The sequence below is a fragment of the Saimiri boliviensis genome, chromosome 16 (genome assembly GCF_048565385.1).
Source record: "Saimiri boliviensis isolate mSaiBol1 chromosome 16, mSaiBol1.pri, whole genome shotgun sequence".
In the NCBI taxonomy this organism is placed as follows: Eukaryota; Metazoa; Chordata; class Mammalia; order Primates; family Cebidae; genus Saimiri; species Saimiri boliviensis.
The window spans coordinates 84,457,150-84,480,740 of NC_133464.1; the positions used below are offsets into that span (position 1 = coordinate 84,457,150).

General features: G+C 44.6%; 1 protein-coding gene across 6 annotated transcripts in view; it reads left to right on the forward strand.

Annotated features, from left to right (window-relative positions):
• The window catches only part of SPATA13 (spermatogenesis associated 13), a 315,048-nt gene that overhangs the window by 260,671 nt on the left and 30,786 nt on the right, over window positions 1-23,591 (forward strand). Inside the window, exon 1 of one of the 6 annotated variants that reach the window (XM_010334996.3) lies at window positions 10,027-17,152. The exons of 4 other annotated variants lie outside the window; for them this stretch is intronic. In XM_010334996.3, the coding sequence (XP_010333298.1) occupies window positions 17,098-17,152 (55 nt within the window). In that variant the 5' untranslated portion in view covers window positions 10,027-17,097. Of the gene's footprint in view, window positions 1-10,026; window positions 17,153-21,621; window positions 23,087-23,591 lie in introns of those variants that run through there. One more of the 6 variants, XM_074387926.1, reaches the window with a different exon arrangement.

The following is a 23,591-nucleotide window of genomic DNA, read 5'->3' on the forward strand; positions in this document are numbered from 1 at the left end:
GATGACGAAGCTGGCCCGGCTGTGTGGTATAGTAACTAAGCCCACCTTTCCCACGAGAGATATTCCACCTCCATGGAGGACCAGGTCTGCGTTGCAGTGGAACCATCTCTCAGCAGCATCTCTGGCCTAGAGAGATTAGCAGGACACGAATGATAAAAGCTGCTGTCGCGTAGGAGATGCAGCCCAAGGGTGGTGTGACTCTCGTGATAGACCATGTCTAGCATTTCCGTCTCAGCCCTGGAACCCCTGCCTTTCCATGCACTGAGGGTTTTAGGTTCACATAACAGTAAAGTGCTGGAACGGCATCGAGCTCAGTAACCCCGTAAATTGGTCTCAGCAAACCAGCTGTAAATGCATCATTTTGAGACACACTGGGGAGATTTTCACATGAACTGAATATCTGGCAACATGAAGGAATTATTTCTTTCTTTTTTTTTTTTTTTGAGATGGAGTTTCGCTCTTGTTACCCAGGCTGGAGTGCAATAGCGCGATCTTGGCTCACCGCAACCTCCGCCTCCTGGGCTCAGGCAATTCTCCTGCCTCAGCCTCCTAAGTAGCTGGGATTACAGGCACGCGCCACCACGCCCAGCTAGTTTTTTTGTATTTTTAGTAGAGACGGGGTTTCACCATGTTGACCAGGATGGTCTCGATCTTTCGACCTCGTGATCCACCCACCTCGGCCTCCCAAAGTGCTGGGATTACAGGCTTGAGCCACTGCGCCCGGCCAGGAATTATTTCTAATTTTGTTAGTTGGAATAATGATAGTGCAGCTGTTTTTCAGTCCTTGTTTGTTATAGATACCGAAATACTTTCTGCATAAAATATGATATGTAAGATTGGTTTTAAAATACTCCAAAAATGTTGGTGGGAAATAGTTGAAACAGTATTGACAAAAGATTGATCATTGTGGGTTTGTGGTATTAATTTATCTGCTTTTGTGTGTATTTGAAATTTTCTGTAGTATCAACTTTTAAATAATAATTAAAGTATATTTCTCCTCCCTGGTCAAGTATTCTCAAAATCTTCCAGAGGTTGATAAATGGATATAAAGATAGAGCTAGACAGAAGGAATAAGTTCTACTGTGATCACAGTTAACGCCAATGTATTGTATAGTTGAAAATAGTTGGAAGAGAGGATTCAAATGTTCTTAATACCAATAAATGATAAGTGCTTGAAGTGATGATATGCTAAATATCCTGATTTGATCATGCTACATTGTATACATAACTAAAATATCACACTGTACCCATAAGTATGTACAATTATTATATGAATTTAAAATAATAATAGAAAAAACTCTACAAATTAACTAGTACCCACAGCTAAATTTTTCTCAAAATATAGAAAATTGAACATTGCAATTTAAATTTCTCTTTTTTTTTTTTTTTTTAATAAATGAAGGTGGAGTCTTTCTAGATGAATGGAGCTCTCCCTTCTGAGAACTTGGCAGTGCTGTACCATGCTCTTTTTCTCTCTTGCCACTTTTCTCTGGCCCTGTTTGCAACACCTGTCTTACCTCTTACCAGCCACACAGTCGGCGAGGGCAGGTCGACGTGAGACAGGCCTGAGTCCTGTTTGTAGGATAATAGAGTTGGGATAATGAATCTTAGTGGCACTCATCAGAGGGAAGAGTGCCGACCTGTAAACACAGCTGCAGTGTCGGGGATGGTGCCTGTGGCTTTCCCCTCCTTGGGTTTTAGGAAGGATGCCTGCACTGCTAGAACATTGTCTCGGGGAATTTCCTTTGCTGCCTTATGCTTTGCTTTCAGTGAAGCTTTTCTCTTTCAAGACAACTTACTCCAATACAGCCTACTTAAGATCCTAATTTTCCTGTATTTACCTTGGGTTCCAACCATACTTCTCTTTAACCTGTCTATTTATATTGATCAGAAGTGAAATTTGATGGCAAATCCTTACTTTGAATCTTCCTTCTTCTCTATTTATCCATTCCCCTTCTCTTTCTACTTATTCTGTCCAGAGTTCAGATTAACTTGCTTTTTTTGTCTCCCAGAGAGGAGAGTGTCCAGTTTTTTTTTGGCATTAAACTTGAGTGGGATCTTCACTGAGACCAGCAAAGGATGAATGCAACCCATGCACCAAAGTTAGTCAACGTGGGTAGACCCCTTTCAAAAAATGATACCTGGTCTGTTAACATTTTCTAAAAGCCCTTTAGTTAACCAATAATACCCTATATTCATGCGTTTAGTAGTAATGCCAGGTAATAAAAGAAGACCGTCAAGATTAGGTACAATAACAGCTAGGTATAATAACTAGAGAAAAGGCCCTTTCAGAGGAGATGCAAACTTGGCAAGTTGACCTGCTTTAAACATTTTTTTCTAACTTACTGAAATAATTGTTCAATTTGATTTTTTAAATATTTACTTTTTTTTAGTGAATGTAGTTCTTTTTTGCTAGGAAAGCAAATCAAAATGACCCAGTCTAGCACTCTAGTGAGCAAGGCTGAATCACTCATTCTCCATCAGCGTGGTATAATAATATGAGTTGCTAGCGGGCAGGTTGTAAAACTAAATCAGAACCACCTATCCACATTTTTCATTAGGAAAAAACAAAAATCAAGTCCTTTAAAGGCAAGATATAAATAAATAACAACTTGATCTGTGAAGGACGGCATGACCCAAATTATATGCCAACCAGCCTGTGTGAGAAGCACATCCAAGCTGGCCAATGGTGAGGAGAGGAGCACTTTTAAAAACCTGCTCTGAGAAGATAAGAATTCTGGATTCTGGGCAGGCATGGTGGCTCACACCTGTAATCCCAGCACTTTGGGAGGCCAAGGCAGGTGGATCATCTGAGGTCAGGAGTTCAAGACTAGCCTGACCAACATGGTAAAACCCTGTCTCTACTAAAAATACAAAATTAGCTGGATGTGGTGGCACATGGCTATAATCCCAGCTACTTGGGAGGCTGAGGCAGGAGAATCACTTCAACATGGAAGGCAGAGGTTCCAGTGAACCTACATTGCGCCATTGCACTCCAGCCTGGGCAACAAGAGTGAAACTCCATCTCAAAAAAAAAAAAAAAAAGAAAAAAAGAAAAAAAATTCTAGATTCTGCTTCTCAATAAGAAAGCAAGTAAAAAGTGTCACAGATATGTGAAGTTGGTTCTTATTTATAACAGAGTTTACCATGAGAATGAAAAGTCCATGTCAAAAAAAGAAAGGCCAGGCGTGGTGGCTCACATCTGTAATCCCAGCACTTTGGGAGGCACAAGTGGAGCCAGTTTGAGACCAGCCTGGTCAACATGGCAAAACCCTGTCTCTACTAAAAATACAAAAACTTAGCCCAGGAGTGGTGGTGCGCACCTGTAGACCCAGCTACTTAGGAGGCTGAAATGGGAGGACTGCTTCAGCTTGGGAGGCAGAGGTTGCAGTGAGGCTAGATTGCACCACTATACTCCAGCCTGGCAACAGAGCGAGATCTCCTTCTCGCTAAAAAAAAAAAGAGACTGAAAAGTTAGAGATATGAGTGAGGAGTAAGATACTTAAATTTTGGAAATAAAATGTTTTCATGATAAAGCCAGCATACCATACTTTCCCTTTTGCCACAAAAACAAAGGACTAATTTAAAAGAAATATTGAGTTCTAAACAGAACACTTTCTACTACAGAAACACGTCCTTGTCCTTCTTACCCATACAATCAAGGTTGCTGCTCTTCCACTACTGAGGTCTTTGTCAGGAGCTTTGCCAGGGCAGGAAATTCATAAAAACAGAGCTTATTTATCTAGCCACTGGGGAGCAAGGTTACCATCCCTGGGGTGGTCCATCCATATGGGTAAGCTGTGGTTTTTTTTGTTTTTTGTTTTTTAGACAAAGTTTTGCTCTTGTTGCCCAGGCTGGAGTGCAGTGGTGCGATCTTGGCTCATCACAACCTCCGCCTCCCGGGTTCAAGCAATTCTCCTGCCTCAGCCCTCCGGGTAGCTGGGACTATAGGCATGCGCCACCACGCCCAGCTAATTTTTGTATTTTTAGTAGAGACAGAGTTTCACCATGTTGACCAGGATGGTCTCGATCTCTTGACTTCATGATCTGTTCACCTCAGCCTCCAAAAGTGCTGGGATTACAGGCATGAGCCGCCGCGCCCGGCCAGCTATAATTTTGATAAGCATCTGCAGGCCGCCCATAGGCATCTTGTCTAATGCCTGGCCTTGTGCACTCTGAGCTGGGTTCTGGGCCTCTCAGGAACCCCCAGGGCCCAACAGGCACGTGCAAGTGACCCTGCAGGGCTGCTGCCACCTCCTTGCTGAGCCCGAGAGAACGGGGAAGATCACAGCTCCCAAATGTCTTAGGGAATCTTATGGGGGCTCGTCTTGTGAACACATCAGTGCATCTTTCTGCAGCTGTCTGTGGGGAGGGGGAAGAGCAAGGGGCTTCCACCCACGTGGCCATCGACGGGAGCCATCCCTACTTGCCATCCCCAGAACAGCCCCCAGAGCCTCACTTGCTTTCTTACTCTGTTAGTTGTTTTCTGCACAGAGTTGAGGTTGGTCTGTATAAAGAAAACGCAAAAATGTACCAAGACATTTTTCGGTGTTTAAGGCCCAGTGGTTTCAAAGTATGATTGCGGGTTATCATTCAGGGGGTGACATTCTATCCCTGTCTTTAGCTCTGGTTTCTTCTATTTGATTTTGTACTGAATATGTACATCTCTTTAGAAATGGAAAAGATTTACTTATTCATGTATTTATTTACTTTTCCCTATTTGGGGATTAGTATTGGTTGTCAAATCAACATTATGATACTTTGATGAGCTTAAAATTATTGGAAAATGCTATAGAAGGGGCCAGTAGGGCCTAATCAACTAGTATTGTCTCAAGAAATGTCCAGGGTGATCCTAAACCTTTCTGAATTGGACCTTATTTTATTGTATTATTATTTTAGATTTTCTGTAGAGACTGATTCTCATTCTGTTGCCCAGGCTGGTCTCAAACTCCTGGTCTCTCACTGCCTTGCCTTCCCAAAGTACTGGGATCACAGGTGTGAGCCACCACACCTGGCCTGAGTTGGGTTTTAAATGTGCTGTTGGTTTTGAAGATACTTCCTTGACTTTGATTTATTTAACAAACATATATGTCCCTGTCATAAATGAGGCGCAGTACTAGAGGCTGGGCGGTTCTGAGGAAGCTAGAGAATGTTCCTACAGAGCTGCCAGTGTGGTCATGGGTGGGAAATGCCACCACAAGTGCCCGCGTGCTGAGTATCCACGGGGAGCATGTCCGTCAGATGTGGGGTGTCCCGAGCCCTTCTGGAGGACATGACCTTAAATGAGGCTTGTGGGGGATGAAGGGAGTTAGATTAAATTTGCTGTTAGGGGGAGGGTGTGTTCCAGGGAAAAGGTGGGGGCCAGAGAAAGGAGAGCGCATCTGAGAAGTTGAGAGTAGGGTGGCCCAGGAGAAACCCACACTGATCAGGTCACAGTGTCCTCCAGGCCTCCGTATGGAGCTGGCGGACCCTGCAGTATGGCCTGTGCTCACCTTCCTGGCTCCACTTCACTGGTTCCACAAGTAGAGTTGTATCCTCACCAGGAGTCAAGGGCATGACCCCACCAACCCTGTTTATGGCGGCTGCTTTATTAGGGTGATAGGGAACTGATGTCGATATTATGTAAGCAAATAAAACATGAATTTGAGACTGAAAGGAGACTTGGCATCTGTGACAAGGAAATAGAATACTTTGGAGAAACCGAATAAAACTCAACAAAAGTGAATTGTTGAAGAAAATTCTATCGAATTAGATGAGAATTAATAGCTCGGAAAAATGGAAAAATCAAGGAGTCTGTACTCAGATTGTTTCACCAGTGTCTTTGGTTTTATTGCGCAACATTAAAAAGCCAGAACTGGAATCATAGTGGATGCATATGGGTGTGGATTGTGCAAGAGAGAATGCAGAATTCTGGTCAGTTGCTCGTACGCAGGGAGCCTGGTCCTACATCATGACAAAGGTGAAGGATTGCACCTATGTATGCGTTAAGTTAACATGTTTGTGGCATGTGTGCACGGGTCACCTTTTTTGGCTTAGGACTTCTGGGCAGCCCGATTGCTACAAGTCAGAGGACCTCAGCTCCAGGTCGAGGCTTTAGCAGGATGCAGAGGAGTAGGCTGAGAGGCGGTGCACCCCTAATGTCAAGCTGCCTGGGAGGATGGAACCCTGGGCAACCGGGAGCCGGTGAGGGCTTTTGAGGGGATTGAGATGATCAGATGTGCATTTCAGACAGATCATTGGCTGGATCATGGACTGGAGACCTCAGGAGTCTGTTGCCTCAGAAAATGACAGTGGCACTGGAGAAATGAACTTAGAGGTCAAGCTAATTGTCTGGATGTTTGGGGCCAGGGAGCATCAGTCCATCCTGACCCTGATGCCTGGGTGACAGAGAGCCTAGGAGAAGAGCATGTTGGTCAGTTAGGGAGCTTATCCATTCCAGGCAGGTTGAGTCGGAGCTACCTGTGGGCAGCCCGGTGAAGATGTCATCACCCCATCCTTGATTTTGAAGCTTGGATTTTGAAGACGGACACCCAAAGTTAGAGATAAGGATTTGGGAGTAATCAGCAAAGTAGTTCTTAAAGCTGTAGGAAGGAGTGTGATGAGTGGGGGTAAAAATGAGAAGAGGATCTTGAACCTTGCTTTGAGGACCAATATTTGGGGACCAGTAAAGGCAAAGAAATTCACAAAGGAAATAGAAAAAAGTAGCCAGGGCAGGTAAGCTGTGTCCCAGATGTCATAGTAAGCCAGGGATTCTAGGTGGGAGGGGTTCCCACTGTCAGATGCACCAAAGTGTAGAGAGAAAAATACCCACTGGATTCAACGGCAGGGAGGAGCTTGGTGCCCTTAAAAAAAAACAGTTTCAGTTCAGTAGTTCAGTGCTAGGGCAGGGCCAGAATGCCGTTGGAGGATGTTGGGGGAGTTGTCTTAAGATTGAGATATTTTATCTGTTTTGCTTAGGCTGTGTTGATGGTTTTCTGATTTTATAGCTGAAAATATCCCATAAAGGCTAAGGACTAACGAAAAATAATTTGCTAGGCTGCCATATTAAAAATTGTTTTCTCCATATATTAGCAGTATCTGAAATCTTGTTAGTATCAATATGTTAGCATTTATTCTTACTAAATCTTTTTCAAAGAGACGGTAAGATTACACATTAGAAAATTCCATTCCTTGATTTACAATTGATGTTAATCCCCAATATTTAGGAAGGAGGGGAATTTAATCATAATAAGTGCTTATGTTGTTTCAAATTTGATGTTTTAAATGAAATTAATTGATTTATGAGAGATTACTGAAGCTCATTTCTTTGAAAAGTCTTGGCCGGGCACGGTGGATCATGAGGTCAAGAGATCGAGACCATCCTGGTCAACACGGTGAAACCCCGTCTCTACTAAAAATACAAAAAATTAGCTGGGCGTGGTGGCGCATGCCTGTAATCCCAGCTACTCAAGAGGCTGAGGCAGGAGAATTGCCTGAACCCAGCAGGTGGAGGTTGTGGCGTGCCGAGATTGTGCCATTGCACTCCAGCCTGGGTAACAAAAGCGAAAAAACTCCATCTCAAAAAAAAAAAAAAGAAAGAAAAGTCTTGTAATAAAGAAATTTATTCAAATTCTTGGATTTATTTTTTGTTTGTTTAAAAAAAAAAGGTTTGTTTTTTTTTTAGCTCTTTTGTGGTTGTTAAAATCCTACTTTTAATTTGTTGGTATAACAAATTTATGCATTGGTAGCTTGATTAAAAACAGATTACACTGTATTTCTGTTTTTCCTTAGGATGATCAGTAGCATAAAGCATTAAGAATTCTTGATTCATAGCCCAAGTGTATCACAAAAGGGAGGTTACTCATATGTGATTCTGGCCTTATTCTGTCCTGATTATTATGAAAAGTAATTTTCTTATTAGCAGACCATTGGGTCAAAAAGCAAAAACAGATCTTGGACAAGTCACTTAAAGTCTTCATGTCTTTATCTGTAATGAGAGAAATTAATATGATCTGCCCCACAGATGTGAAAGAATGACCTGGCACACAGTAAGTGTGTAGTAACTATTAGGGAAGCGTTAATTACAGGGGGAACAAGGGCAGTGATGAGCAGGAACCTGTTTACATCCAGAGTTCTGAGTTACTGATTTAACCGTGCTAATCAGCAGCGACTTAGCTTAGACAAGTCATTTCGTCTACTTAGTAAAGTCCTCGAGCATTTGGAGTCTGTGTGGAACAATATTCTGTTTAATTATTTTGCTTAACTTATGTTTAGATAATAATTAGATAATAATAATTATCAAAAATAAGTCAAGCAAATTTAAAATACATATGTTCAGGTTATTTTTTTAAAAACTTGACTGCATCTTTTTAAGAGCTTCTCTGGGCCCCAAATTTTAGATATTATCTAATGATTTTTCAATGTATTACCCAGAGACTCCATTAAAGTTTTTGTTAAAAGAAAGGAGAAAAAAGCCATAGCATGTGTTGTGTGTGATGCCTTTGAAATGACTTTAAGCATCCCATAAAATATTTTGGTTATCTTATTTTTTGAATTATCTCTTTCTGCCTCTGCATTTTACTCAAATCAATTTTCAAATATTTTCTTTCAATAAAGAATCAGAGGGAAAATAGGAACTGGGGATTTACTTGCTTAGTGCCTGTTGCATGATAGCGGCGGAGCTCTCGGGAAAGCTGGTTGGCAGATTGGTGATGGAGCGCTTGCATTACTACGAGGTGATGCCATGAGCCTTGCCACGCACCCTTCTCCCCCCACATCTCACTTTATGCTCTAACGCCAAGGAATATTGGCTGTTATACAGTCATCCCTGGTTATCTGAGGGGGATTGGTTCCAGGATTCCACAGACATCAAACTCCAAGCCTGCACAAGTCCCTGATGTAAAATGGCCCAGTATTTGCATATAACACATGCCCATCCTCCATATACTTTAACTCACCTCTAGATTATTTCAAGACCTAATATTCATATAATGTAAATGCTACGTAAACAGTTGTTCTACTGCATTGTTTAGGGAATAGTGACAAGAAATAAGTCTGTACGTATTCAGTACAGTCACAGTTTTTTAAATGTTTTCAATCTGTGGTTTGTTGAGTCCACAGATGCGTAACCCACAGATACAGAGTAAATACCAACTGTATTTACCTCTAAGACAAGATGAATCATTTTACTTACCAGTACTCACAGCAAAAGTATTTCCCTGACTGCTAAGACTACCTGTAGTAAACTCCCTGTCTCCTGACTGCTGTGAGACTGCCTGGATTCTACAGAGTACCAAGGAGTTTAGAAATGATGAAAGGCAGCCGGGCGCAGTGGCTCAAGCCTGTAATCCCAGCACTTTGGGAGGCCAAGGCGGGTGGATCATGAGGTCAAGAGATCAAGACCATCCTGGTCAACATGGTGAAACCCCGTCTCTACTAAAAATACAAAAATTAGCAGGGCGTGGTGGTGCGTGCCTGTAATCCCAGCTACTCAGGAGGCTGAGGCAGAAGAATTGCCTGAACCCAGGAGGCAGAGGTTGCGGTGAGCCGAGATCGCGCCATTGCACTCCAGCCTGGGTAACAAGAGTGAAACTCCATCTCAAAAAAAAAAAAAAAAAAAAAAAAAAAAAAAGAAATGATGAAAGGCTCCCATATGCAGGAACAAGGACTACAAATATGGCCGTTAGTTCCCGAAACCATATTGCCTGCAAGTCTTGGAGATGATATTAGTTCCAGCAGCACTTACCATAGCTCTCATTGTTGCCTGTTGTGGAGATTTTTTGGAAGGAACGTGGTATTCTATATCTTGTCTCAGAAAAACATCATATTCAACTCTTTTTTATTATTATTATTATTTATTGCAGTTTAGGTTTTGGGGTACATGTGAAGAACATGCAAGATTGTTGCATAGGTACACACATGGCAGTGTGGTTTGCTGCCTTCCTCCCCTTCACCTATGTCTGGCATTTTCTCCCCATGCTATCTCTCCCCACCGCCCCACCCCCCCGTCCCTCCCCCATTTCCCCCCTACAGACCCCAGTGTGTGATGCTCCCCTCCCTGTGTCCATGTGTTCTCATTGTTCAACACCCGCCTATGAGTGAGAACATGCGGTGTTTGATTTTCTGCTCCTGTGTTCAGTTTGCTGAGAATGATGGTTTCCAGGTTCATCCAGCAAATTCATTAAATTTCACTTTCTAGAATTTAAAATATTCTCACTTCTCAGCTACTAGAATTAAGAAGTAAAAGTTCTTGAATATATCATCTGTCTCATTACTAAGCTTCAGAAGTTGGGTTTTAAAAGGAGAAAGAATATTAAAAGTCAGAGGAAGGAGGGTGAGAGAGCTAGACATGCAGGAACCACCACCAGCAGCCCTCTGTCCGTGTTCCTGGCCTGATCTTACAGACACGGTCAGGCCTTGGAAATATTCAGTAACTTCCTAGCCCGGCTAAGCAAGATGTAATGAGTAGATGGGGGAGCTGGCATTCCAGTGAGATCACACTGGAGAAAACAGATTGCTTTCCATTCAGCTCAGCTTCCCATGTGTTTTCTCTATCACAAAACACAATGTTGCCTAATTGATTTGCACAGAGGTAAGCCTGTTGGCACTTTCAAAGACCATGTCCCAGTAATTGCCTTCTATTAAGACAAAGAAAAAAGTTACATTTCTCCAATCTCTATTGTGTTCTTGTGATGTTTGAAATGTGCTTGGTCCTGAGGATCTGAAAATAACCAAGTACACACTGAAAAGAAGTGAAATCTGTACTAGACCCTGAAGGATGTAAATTCCATGTGTGCTTACAGAGCACAGGAAAACAATGACCTTCAGCTGAAGACAGAACCTTATCTTTTAAAGGACAATTGTATATTTAGTTCTGCATTAATGAAAGTGCCCAGGCCCAGAGTATCGTGTTTGGAGCTGTTTTTGGAGAGTGGGATATTGAGTAGGGGTGAATGATGAAGGGATTCATTGAAGCCACCGAGAGCACGTATTTCGTGGTTTTGTGTATTCAGGTCCACATTGTTCCAGGGTGAAAAGCAGTCACTTTGAAGGCACAGAGAGAGGCACTTTTTCTTCTTAGCTGTCTAGAATTGTGCCATCGCGGGCCTCACAGAGTTTGCCCTTGTATCTCAGGCTCCATTTCCTGAGCTGTGTATGATGGGGTGTGCCCCTTCTGTGGCGAACAGTCTGTGGCTGCCGAGTGGCATTTCGGTCAGACCTGAACTGAGCCTGCCTCGCCCTGCAGGAGTCGGCCTGCTGAAGCAGCGTTGACCCTGCTCCTCAGCGTGTGCCAGGACATCCCGTGCCCCGTGTTACACTGAGGTTTCTCTGGAAAGTAGCGTCACAGTGATCTGTAGATTAATAATCATGTTTGTCTTTAATCTGTTCAGAATGAAGGGGTCACTCTGGGTACTCGATTATTTATGGGAATGGATAGTGGTCTGAATAACCGATAGCAAATGTAGCAAATTACTTCCTGTGAAGGAATCTCCCATCCCAGCTTTAGAAAGTGCAGCCCCATCTCAGCTGTGGGAGGTGGCCAGCGATGTCCACAGGTCCTGGCTGTGTCACTCCTGATTCTGAGAAGTTATCGTCCATACAGGAACTGGGATGACGGCTCATTGCAGCCCGTGGCAGCCAGAGGGAGAGGTTCCTTGGTTCTTGGCTGATGTGCTCATCCTTCAGCTCATTTCCTAAAGCTGAGAGCCATGCTTTTCTGGGGGACAGCATGACCCTCCCCTGGGACCTGCCCCTCTGCCTAGCACCTGTCCTATAGTTCTTGCTAATGGGGCCATATCCAGTTTAGTGGGGACGTGAAGTTCCAGTGACATTCCTGGGTTCTGGGTATGTCTGTACCATGAAGGGAAGCGGCTGCTTTGCAGAAACAACAGGGATGCTGCGAGCAGGTGGGAACTGTGGCGCTGGCCATCTCTCTGCACTTAGTTAGGAGGTGGTCGCAGAAGAAAATATCTACCATGTCATACTTAAAACAAGAAAGGATCAGAAATGTAGAGCTCAAAGGCACCTTAGGCTACTCAATCTCAAGAATCTTAATGAACCTACTCAGTCTCAAGAAATCGTCCCAGAGAGATAAAGTGGTGACTACTGCTATGAGATTGAGATACTGCTACTAACCTGCCTCTCCAAGAATTTTATGACATTTCTTTCTTATACGTATGTAAATATATATGGGTTTTGGGATCACCTTACCAAAATTAACTTTCTGTATCTATAGAATAAAATTGATCACATCATCCCATGTGTTTTCAACATGTATTTTTAAAAATTAACTTTACTTTTTATAGAGATAATGTCTTGCTCTGTCACCCAGGCTGGAGTGCAGCGGCCCAGTCATAGCCCACTACAGCCTCGAACTCTTGGGCTCAAGGGATTCTCTCGCCTTAGCCTCCTGAGCAACTGGGACTCCAGGCATGTGTCACCAAGCTGGGCTAATTTTTTTTTTTTTTTTTAAATAGAGATGGGGTCTCACTATGTTGCCCAGGCTAGTCTCAAACTCCTGGCCTCAAGTGATCCTCCCACCTTTGGCCTCTCAAAGTGCTGGGATCACAGGCATAAGCCACCACACACAGCTCTCAATATTTATTTTATTATCTCTGATTTCTCAGTATTTCATATTAAGATGTAAGTTGAATATCTCCACTCCTGCCTACGGATCTGATCCCTTTGCTTAATCCTTTCAGTGTTGCCAATAATTGATGATGGAGGTTTGCCAGTCCCAGTGAGGTAGTGGTATCTTACCCAAAGAGAAGAGATTAATTTGGGGGTTGGCTTTTTCATGCCATTTTTTTTTTCCCGAGGCAGGGTTTCCCTCTGTCACCTAGGCTGGAGTGCAGTGGTGTAGTCTCGGCTCTCTGCAGCCTCAGTCTCTCAGTCTCAAGTCATCCTCCATCTTGGCCTCCCAAATTGGTGGAATTATAGGAGTAAACCACCAGTGCCCGGCCAGGATTTTAACACTTCTTTGAACTAAAGTTTAGGTTTTTGTTGTAGCATTCTTACTGATCTGGTAAATATAGACCGATCACTAAAAAAAAAAAAAAAAGGTTTAAGGTAAAAGTCACATCTCTTTGTTCTGTCATGCCCCTACCTACATTAGTAGTAGATTCTTCTAAAACTGTCTTAAAAAGGAGACTGGCCAATGTGCCCATCCTTGAGCCCATTTCCTAAAGTTGATGGTAGTGTTTTGCCATGGACAGTGTGACTCTGTTCCCTGGGGCTCCCGCATCTAGCACCTGTCCTGTCCTGCTTGGTAATGGGACCACATCCAAGCTGCTGGGATGTAAAAGGGTTTTTGGGTCACATCCTTTGAGAAGATGCCTCATTTCAAAGCAGTCTTTGTTTATTTACTTGTTTTCCTTCTTTTTATTTTGTTTTGCATACAAAATAATATCTAGTGAATGCCTCTGGTGTAAGATCCTATAATCCCAAGGCTGTTCGTCTAGTGCCCTGACCCTATCTCTGGATTGAGAGGAAGTGCTTGGGAAACAGAAGCTATCATCTTGTACCAGAGGCCAATGAGGAGTGAAAGTGAGCAAACACACCCTACCAAGATCTAAGAAAATGAAGCCAAGAGAGCTTCTGCTTTTTGAAAACTAATGATTTTTTTTGGGGGGGGGTCGGAATTTTGCTCTTGTTACCCAGGCTAGAGTGCAATAGCACGATCTTGGCTCACCGCAACCTCTGCCTCCTGGGTTCAGGCAATTCTCCTGCCTCAGCCTCCCGAGTAGCTGGGATTACAGGCACACACCACCATGTCCAGCTAATTTTTTGTATTTTCAGTAGAGACAGGGTTTCACCATGTTGACCAGGATGGTCTCGATCTCTTGACCTCGTGGTCCACCTGCCTCGGCCTCCCAAAGTGCTGGGATTACAGGCGTGAGCCACCGTGCCCGGCAAAAACTAATGATTTTAACAAAAAAAATTTTTTTTTTTTAGGAAATGAAAACAGTGGATTGTATTTGCCTCCTGCTGGAATTTAGGCTTTGTTGGAATGGATAACCTTGAGAATTAATTCCAACTTTCTGCTGCTTTGTATCTGAGTATTATGCATTTTACCTTTTCATTCTGACTAAACTCAAGCCCACCCATTCCTTCCATGGTCTTCCCTAGTTTCTGAATTGATGAGAAAAGATACTGATATTCAAGATTTTGCCTCATGGCAGTGCTTCTCCAAGTATGTCTCATAGTTTCTTGAGTTGCCTAGAACAACACTTCTGAAACCTGAATATGCATTTGAATGACCTGGGATGTTGTTAAAATGTTGATTCTGATTGCACAGACCTGGGGTGGGTCCCAAGAATCTGCATTTCTCACCAGCTCCTGGTAACGCTGATGGTGCTGGTCCATGGGCCCCACTGTGAGTAGCAAGGCCAGAGGACACTTTCTTTGGTGTAGTAATGTGTGTCGTCGTAAAAAGAGAACATCATGGCCAAATACAATTGTTAAATTGTACGTAAACAAGATGGCACAGCTGTCCATGGGAACTTCTTAGAGCCTGTGATTACGGATGAACCCTGTTGGATGTCCAATAGGTATAAACAATATACAGTGGTTTTCAAACTCTTTTCTTGGAGCATATTATGCAAGCAGTATTCCATGAGGTATGCTAAGGTGGCTTTACACAACAGAGAGCAGTCTGCTGTGAAGGAATCTTTTGAGTCTATAAGGAACTACCACCTTTATTGAGAATATGCCTCTTGAATGCTCTATTAAACATCTTAAGTATTTACTTCTTTCAAATTATCTTTTTAAATTCCTTTAAGAGGCTGGGCACAGTGGCTCATGCCTGTAATCCCAGCACTTTAGGAGGCTGAGGTGGACAGATCAGCTGAGATCAGGAGTTCAAGACAAGCCTGGCCAGCATGGTCAAACCCCGTCTCTACTAAAAATATAAAAATTAGCTGGGTGCGGTGGTGGGCACCTGTAATCCCAGCTGCTCGGGAGGCCGAGGCAGGAAAATCACTTAAATCCAGGAGATGGAGGTTGCAGTGAGTTGAGACTGCGCCACTGCAGTCCAACCTGGGCAACAGAGTGAGACTTGTCTCAAAATTAAAATAAAATGAAATTTAATTCCCTGGAAGAGAAAGATTTTTAGCTGATCTGGTCATAAGAGTTTGTGTGATCTTGCATGTTTTTCACTTGCAGTGTGAATTACTAAGTCTACGAGTTTCCCAGAGAACTTTCCTTAGCTGGATTTAAGGGTGGGATACACCAAATCAATAGAAATAACCACAGATATTTTGAAGATAAGAAAAGCCTACAGTATAATATATAGTCACTGTGTGTCGTTACTAATCGTACAGCTTTGCATTCTGAGTTCATGCTGTGATTTCTCTGGGAACTAGCAGGTTATTAAGGGACTTCAGGTTCTTTTGAGCAGCAGCAGCAGCGTGACAGCTAACGTTCATCGCAGTGAACAGCCAGCGCTTCTCTAAACACTGTGTAATATGTTTTCGAGTAACTGTGTGAGGATTACTGATTGGTGCTCCGGTTATCCCCAGTCCACAGATGTGGAAAGCAAGCTGCCTAGAGACTTGGAACCTTTTCCTAATTTTGTTATGGGAGAACAGATTTTGAACACAGGCAGTCTGGCTCCAAAGCTGATCACTATAAAGCATGCATTTAACTCATTGGCACTATCACCTGTTTAACGCACCCGTACGTATGTATGTATCTATTTTAGAGATAGGATCAAGCTCTATAACTCAACACTGTAGTGCAGTGGTGTGATCATAGTTTGCTACAGCCTCGAACTCCTGGGCTCAAGTGATCCTCCCATCTCAGACTCCTAGGATGACAGGCATGTGCCACTGTGCCCAGCTGATTTCTTATTTTTAGAGATGGGCTCTCACTCTGTCGCCAAGGCTAGAGTACACTGATACGATCATGGCTCACTGTGGCCTCCACCTTCCAGGCTCAAACAATTCTCCCACCTTGGCCTCCCAAGTCTTCTGGGACCACAGGCACATACCACAATGCATGGCTAATTTAATTTAAAATTTAATTTAATTTAATTTTTTTTTTTAGTAGAGACAGGGCCTTGCTATGTTGCCCAGGCTTGTCTCAAACTCCTGGGTTCATTTAATACTCCCACCTTGGCCTCCCAAAGTCTTGAAATTACAGGTGTGAGCCACCTTGCCCAGCCCTGTTTTTTTATTTTTAGAGATAGGGTCTTGCTATGTTGCCCAGACTGGTCGTGAATTCCTAGGCGTAAGCAATCCTGCATCAGCCTCCTGAGTAGTTGGGATTACAGGCATGAGCCAGCGGGCCCAGCTTAAACCCACATTTATTAAGGGATGACTATGAGGTCATTACTTTGCATATATATTATCTCATTGTTCATAAAGTTAAAAAAGGCAGGGTTTTCCACTTGTGGGGAGATGGAAGGAAGCTCACTCTTTGTTAACAGTTGTTTCACAATATGAAAGAGAGACTTGCTCATTGTAGATAATTTGGAAAGTACAGAAGACTACAACCCGGAATATATTACCTGAGAGAAGTTACATGCATACCTTTAGATGTATGCCTTTACATGTATACCTTTTGAACAAAAGCCCTCTTTTAAAGTGATTTCATAAATTTATAGCTAACTTAATGCAATGTCATAACTCAAATTTTTTTCATACCGCAGTGTGAAATCCTAACTGTATTTTTGAACTAAGTGACCTCTGTGCTTTTTTCCTGTGAAATAAATACCTGTTGAAAAGCTCTCTGAAAGTTTAACTCTGGTGTAGCATTTGTAGTTAAAAGCAGCACACATCATTTCTCCCACCTTCACTGAAGGCTCTCAACAGCACGTGATGGCTTGTATAAGTGTGTTTGGCTTTAGTGTGTGTAGGTTTTGCCTTAGTTTAGAATTTCCTCCTTACGGCCCCCACAATGTCAGTGTAGCCACTAGCCCTCGGTCACACTGAGTGTGCAGCCAGCCGTCAGTTTCTGGGCAGGCTCTGGCCAGGAACGCACACAGCGTCAAAGCAGTGAATAAGCGATTCTGCAGTTCCTGTAGCTGCCAGCCTGTGCCGTCCTCTGTGATGCCTGGGGACCGGCTCCTCAGTCACACCCCAGTCCTGCTCTGAAGGTTGCTGTTTTCCAAACAGAAGGATGGTAGCGAGAAGAGAGATAGCAAGATTCTGGAGTCTGGAAAGCCTGCACTTGGGTATGTGGATTGTTGTACTGCGGCATATTGCTGATTCAGCTCTTTCCTTTCCGAGTTGCAGTTCTTGCCTTCTGTTTGTTCTGTCTTCTCTCTCTCTCTCTCTCTCTCTCTCTCTCTCTCTCTCTCTTTCCTGCTCGTCAGGTGTGAGCCTGTGGAGAAGGGCTTACTCATCTAGTAAAGGGTGCTAAGTTGTGGACATTTAGTCAGTTGAAGAAGTTGGTTTTGTGTATGGCACAGTTGTTTGTCTGGAGTAGAAAATAATAAGAGCGAAACCTAGATCATCCTTCCTGAGTAAGGGGTCTGGGTTTTGCTGGGATTGTTACTGGATTTTGCATCTATTACGGTGAAATTTCTTTATTTGAGAGATTATTGTTGGCGTTATAAAATGTGTCTTGCTGATTTAGGATATGTGAGGTTTAAGGCTGTGAACTGATGTTTGAAAAGTAGTTTTCTGTTTTCAAAAGTGGCATTACCCAATATTCGCTTACTGCTTTGTGCCTTATCTCCCGCTTTCTTTTTAGTATTTCTGTGAGCATTGTCAACTGGACTGTTTGGACCATTGAAATGTGAAAGAAACATTGTACTCTCACACTAGGAAGCCATAAACTCTAATCCTTGTATTCTTAAAAGGAAGTAAGAAAAAACAAGACTTCACAGACAGACTTTCCCTGGCTGCACTACATGGATACAATGGGATGCTTTAGAAACTGATCTTTTCTCTGTTTTTGCCCTAAATAGATGCCAGCGCTTCGCCTGAAATGAATGGGAACCGTAGATGGCAGCTTGAGACAGCCTGGTTCCCTGTCAGACCAGTGCAGTTTGTAGGCTTTCTTCCTTGTTTTGATTGGTTTCTGTGCTGGCGGAGAGAAAGCCGGGATGTGGTTACGGCTTCTGTGTCTGGCGGATTTTCAAAACAACACTGGCGTGTACTCCATTTTACCAGCCAAAATCTAGAAAAAGGAAAGAAAAAAGTTGCCCTGCAATTTCTATATTGAGAACACAGACCACATGAGTGAGAGGGCTCGGTAATGCTAGCAGGATGGCACCAGCCAGGCCTCCGTGGAGGAAGCGGGCATGTGGGTGCTCCCTCCCCGGGTTCCTGCAGCCATGGCCTTGAGCAGGGGCGTGTTCATTCCATCCAGGAGCGCAGCCAACATGCATGGGCAGGGGTGGTGAGGGGTTGGGGGGATGGGTGGCCCCTGGGTCTCCTCCAGCATTTCTCCACTCCCTTCCACGGACGGGAGGCCAAGGGGAGATGGACCCAGCCTCCAGCTCTGAGCACTGCTCCCTTGGGGCTGCTGGAGTCACAGCATGCCAGAATCTGCCCTCTGTGGCCCTGACCTTTGGGAAATGGATTTCCACCCTCCTCCCCGCGCAGGGCAGCATTAGGGAACCAGGCGAGCCCTGCTCCTGAGCTCCAGCCCTGCCAGCACCTCAGGCTCAGCTCCCGCCCCACCAGCCTGGGTGTGGAGGAAGAAGCGAGTGCCCATGCCAGCTGCCGAGAAGGCCAGCTCTGCAGCAGTCCCTCACCGGCCTCTCTGAGAGGGTCCTGGGTCAGGGTGCTCTGGAGACTGTTGCCACTCCTATACGTGCAATACTGAGTGAATACATGTAATAAAATGATAGCAAGCACCATATTTAAAACGAAGAATAAAGCTTGCTCATGGTGGGGTTTCTTTCATTTGAGAGCCCTGAGAGGTCAGGGGCAGGGGAGGGGTTGTGGGGCCCTGAAGGACCCTGAGGGACACCTGGTGGCTCCCAGGAGGACCCCGTGTTAGGGAGGGTGGGTTTGTGGTCCGTCTGCCGTCTACTCCTGCCCTGTCCTCCTGTGGGCATGAGCGGAGACCGGGCCTGAGGCAGGCTTATTAGCGCTGGATCGCTTCGCAGGCAGCCCTGCAACTTGGGGACAGTTACTTAATTTTGCTCCTCCATAACCAGACTGCAACACTCCAAGATGCTTGTGAGGCTTGCAGGCGGATTTATTCCAGTGCTGAGCACAGTGCGTGGCGCACATTAAGATGCCGTGTTGCCGGATGGGTTTCTGCTCACGTCTGTCCAGCCAGCCGGGCAGCTGTCATAAACCGGGAGGGCTGGTGAGACGCCAATCCAGAGAGCTGTCAGGGAGCGGCCGAGCAGACAGGGCCCGGGATGGATCAGCAGGTGTCAGCCAGGATGGATGGGAAGAGCCGGGCTCAGAGTCAGCAGCGCCAGGACCAGCAGCTACTGGCTGAGAGGAGGGACAGGCACTGCAGGACAAGCCAAAGGTAAAACTGAGAGCTCGCCACAAGACACAAAGAAGCCCAGAGCCAACACCCCTGCTCTGAACTGGAGATGGGACGGAGGCTGAGTTTTGAGAGCAGGAGGGAGTAGAGCTGCCGGGGTCTGGAGCCAGTGTGCCCCCAGGGTGTTGGCTGCCCAGGGCGCAGGGCCCTAAGTTGAATACTGATGTGAAGCTATACATTGGGAGAATGATTAAGAACTCCTTAGACATTAATAGCATATTATCAGTGAAAGTTAATATGCCAATTTCTAGGATTCCTTTTGATCTTACTGTTGTCCATGTTTAAAAGATTGAAAAAATACTATTTATGAAGAATGGTTTGAAAGTCTAGATTAGACACACTAGTGTATCTTTTCCAACAGTAACATTTTATATTCTGGAGCATGAAACATATTTCATACTTTAATTCAGTCACCCAACACTGACTATTAAGCATGTTCCTCATCCTTGAGAAAGTTGTAGCTAGGATGGGAGTAGGGGCAGGGTATAAATGGACAGACATAAAGTTAATAATAACTATAATATATATATGTGATACACATTTTAAAAGAGGTTAGTCTAACATGTTCTTAGAACATCAAAGACAAAGATTGTTATGGCAAATGATCAGGGAGCTGAAAAATAAGTCACCGACCCGTCACCAAGCAGCGATGGTTACAATTTTTTTTTTGAGACGGAGTCTTGCTCTGTCACCAGGCTGGAGTGCTGTGGCACAATCTCGGCGCGGCTGACTGCAACCTCCGCCTCCTGGGTTCAAGCGATTCTTCCGCCCCAGCCTCCCGAGTAGCTGGGACCACAGGCGCATGCCACCACGCCCGGCTAATTTTTGTATTTTTAGTAGAGACAGGGTTTCACCATGCTGGCCAGGATGGTCTCGATCTCTTGACCTCGTGATCGGCCCACCTCGGCCTCCCAGAGTGCTGGGATTACAGGCGTGAGCCACCATGCCCGGCCAGTTACAACTTTTATTTGTTGTGTGTTTGGTTGGTTTTTATTTTTTTTTAAGTTTATTTTTACATAGAGATGGGATCTTGCTATATTGCCCAGGCTGGTCTTGAATTCCTGGCCTCAAGCAATCCTCCTACCTCAGCCTCCTAAAATGCCAAGATTACAGGCATGAGCCACTGTACCTGGTCAACAGTTAAACTTTTGAAGGATGAGCCAGAATTTGATGAGCCGTTTTGGGTGGGAAAGTTGCTCCAGGTGGAGAGGTCAGCGTGGATGGATAAAAGGATTTTCTTCTTTTCGTTGGAACAAGCAGCATTAAGTGGTACAACGCATTGGCTAACACAGAGGTTTCCAACCAATGCAATCAGAATCCATCGCCTGCAACTTGTGGCTCACTGCATGGACAGGCAACAAAAGGTTTATGTCCTAGAACAACCCAAGCATGGGATGTGGTTTAAGTAAGCTTAACCTGAAGGTCCAGTGGTACCCAAATTTTGCCAGGTGTCAGAATTATTTAAGGAGCTTTTGAAAATAAATGCTCAGCAAACTTCCTTTCCCACCCTCACCACCCAACCTGGCTCAGTTGCCCAGGGCAGGGGAGGATCTTTATTTTTCTAAACATTCTCCATGTGATTAGATGCCACTGGCCCTGGGTGTCTGGAAACCACTGAAAGGGGATGGACCATGGAAGTCATGCATCATGTTTTGACGTTGTCAGTTCCTGTGACCCCGCTAGTTCCCTCTGTGTTCATCTCTGTGGCCTGAGCTCTTGGGGTCCAGCCGCGGTTCCAGCCCATGGAGCAGCACAGCCCATGACAGCTGCTCCCGGCTGTGAACACGAGCCGCCCGCCTGGGCTTGCCATTTCCGTTTTTAAGATGGGAAGTCAGAATGGCTTATCTCAACTCTGAGAAAGTCTAAGCGATCAGCAAGAAGTTTTCTCAAATACATGGTTTAGCAGATTATTTTAAGTGTGGGGGAATTTCCCTGAAGTCAAGGGAGGGGAAATTCCCCACCGAGAAGCGATGCTGGGTAGGGGGGTTGCTGGCCAGTAACTGGCTGCTCATTAGCTAGGCAGTGTTGCCAACCGCCTCACGAAAATAGCTAACGTCTATATCTCCTTCGTGTCGAATGCCTGATGTTTAAGGGGTGTGTGAAATCTAACCTCCCTTTCATTTAACAAAACACTTCCACCTCCCCCTGTCGTCATACCCTCACCAGGACTAGCCCCACCCACCCACCCACTTCTAAGTCAGGGTGTTTTTTTTTGTTCCTGATGTCTTCTCTAACTGCATTTGTAACAATCCTAACAATTAAAAAAAATGGCACCTCCTGTGTGGCCACCACGTTGTTCTCTGTCGTGGTTCCTAAAGCTATGACTGGCCAGGGCTGAAAATGTGGACTGGGGCATTCTCCTCTCCGACAGCTGCAGCCAGGGAGGAAAGCGGAGATAGGGAGGAAGACGAGACGTTTGCATAAGGGATGGACTGGAAGGGACTGATGTGGCCCCAGGAATTGGGGCCCCTGGAGGGCAGTGTTCCTGGGAGTGATGGTTAACATGATTATTAAACAAGAGCAATGTAAATTCACTTTATTACATTTTTGGAATTGATAGTACTCTGTGGAACAGATGTGTTTCTCTTGGAATTGTCCCCAGTCAGAGAGGGGCTGATGGTCAGCACGCAGAGTTTTGGTGAGGGGTGTGTTCCTTCTACCTGAATGAAGCTGCAGGAAGTGTCGTGGAAACAGCCCTCTCTGTCTGCTCTCATATTGATTTTATGTAGGTATTTTGGGTTGTTTTTTTGTTGTTGTTGTTTGTTTGTTTGTTTTGAGACGGAGTTTCACTCTTGTTACGCAGGCTGGAGTGCAATGGCACGATCTCGGCTCTCCACAACCTCCGCCTCCTGGGTTCAGGCAATTCTCCTGCCCCAGCCTCCTGAGTAGCTGGGATTACAGGCACGTGCCACCATGCCCAGCTAATTTTTTGTATTTTTAGTAGAGTCGGGGTTTCACCATGTTGACCAGGTTGGTCTCGACCTCTCGACCTTGTGATCCACCCGCCTCGGCCTCCCAAAGTGCTGGGATTACAGGCTTGAGCCACCGCGCCCGGCCGGTATTTTGGGTTTTAAAGCTGATTTCAATTTGGAGCAGTCTTTGTTTACAAGACGGTTTTCAAAATGGCTTTTCAGGGTAAGTGCAGTGCCTCATGCCTGTAATCCCAGCACTTTGGGAAACCAAGGCAGGTGGATCATCTGAGGTCAGGAGTTCAGGACCAGCCTGGCTAACATGGCGAAACCCCATCTCTACTAAAAATACAAAAATGAGCTGGATGTACTGGCCCTGAGAGGGCAGAGAACAGGGGAGGGATTATGGGGCCCTGAAGGGCCTATAATCTCAGCTACTCGGGAGGCTGAGGCAGGAGAATCGCTTGAACCCGGAAGGCAGAGGCTGCAGTAAGCCGAGAACACGCCACTGCACTCCAGCCTGGGTGACAGAGCAATACCTTGTCCCCTGGCCCCCAAAAATGGTTTTCCCACACCTGTTTTTTCAACATAAGAAACTGCAGTTGGTGAGAACGTGGAGAAGTTGGAGCTATTGTGCATGGTTGGTGGGAATGTGAAGTGACGCAGCCATTGCAGAAGCAGTATGGAGGGTCCTCAGAAAATTAAAACTACAACTACCGTTTGACCCAGCAGTCCCGTGCTAGGTATGTGTCCAAAAGAATTGAAAGCAGGGTCTCAGAAAGATCGTATACTCACAATAGGCGAGTGGTAAAAACGCCCACGTTTACCCACAGATAAACAGAATGTGGTGTCTATACACACAATGGAATATTTTTTTTTCCTTTTTAAAAAATCAGTAGAAACGCTGGCCAAACAATGAAATATCATATAGTCTTTAAAAAGAAGGAAATTCTAACACTTGGTACACATGAATGGATGTCAAGGACATTATGGTCAGTGAAAAACAGCCATAAAAGGACATATACTGTATGATACCATTCATATGAAGTATCTAAAGTAGTCAACATCATAAAACAGAGAGTGGAAACATGTTGCCAGGGAACAGGAAAGGAAGAAGAGGAAATTAGTGGTCAGTAAGTGTCGCGGTTCAGTTTTGCAAGATGAAAAAGTTCTGTCGACAACAGTGTGAATATACTTGACACTACTGAACTGGAACTGTGTACCTAAAAATGGTTACGATGGTAACGT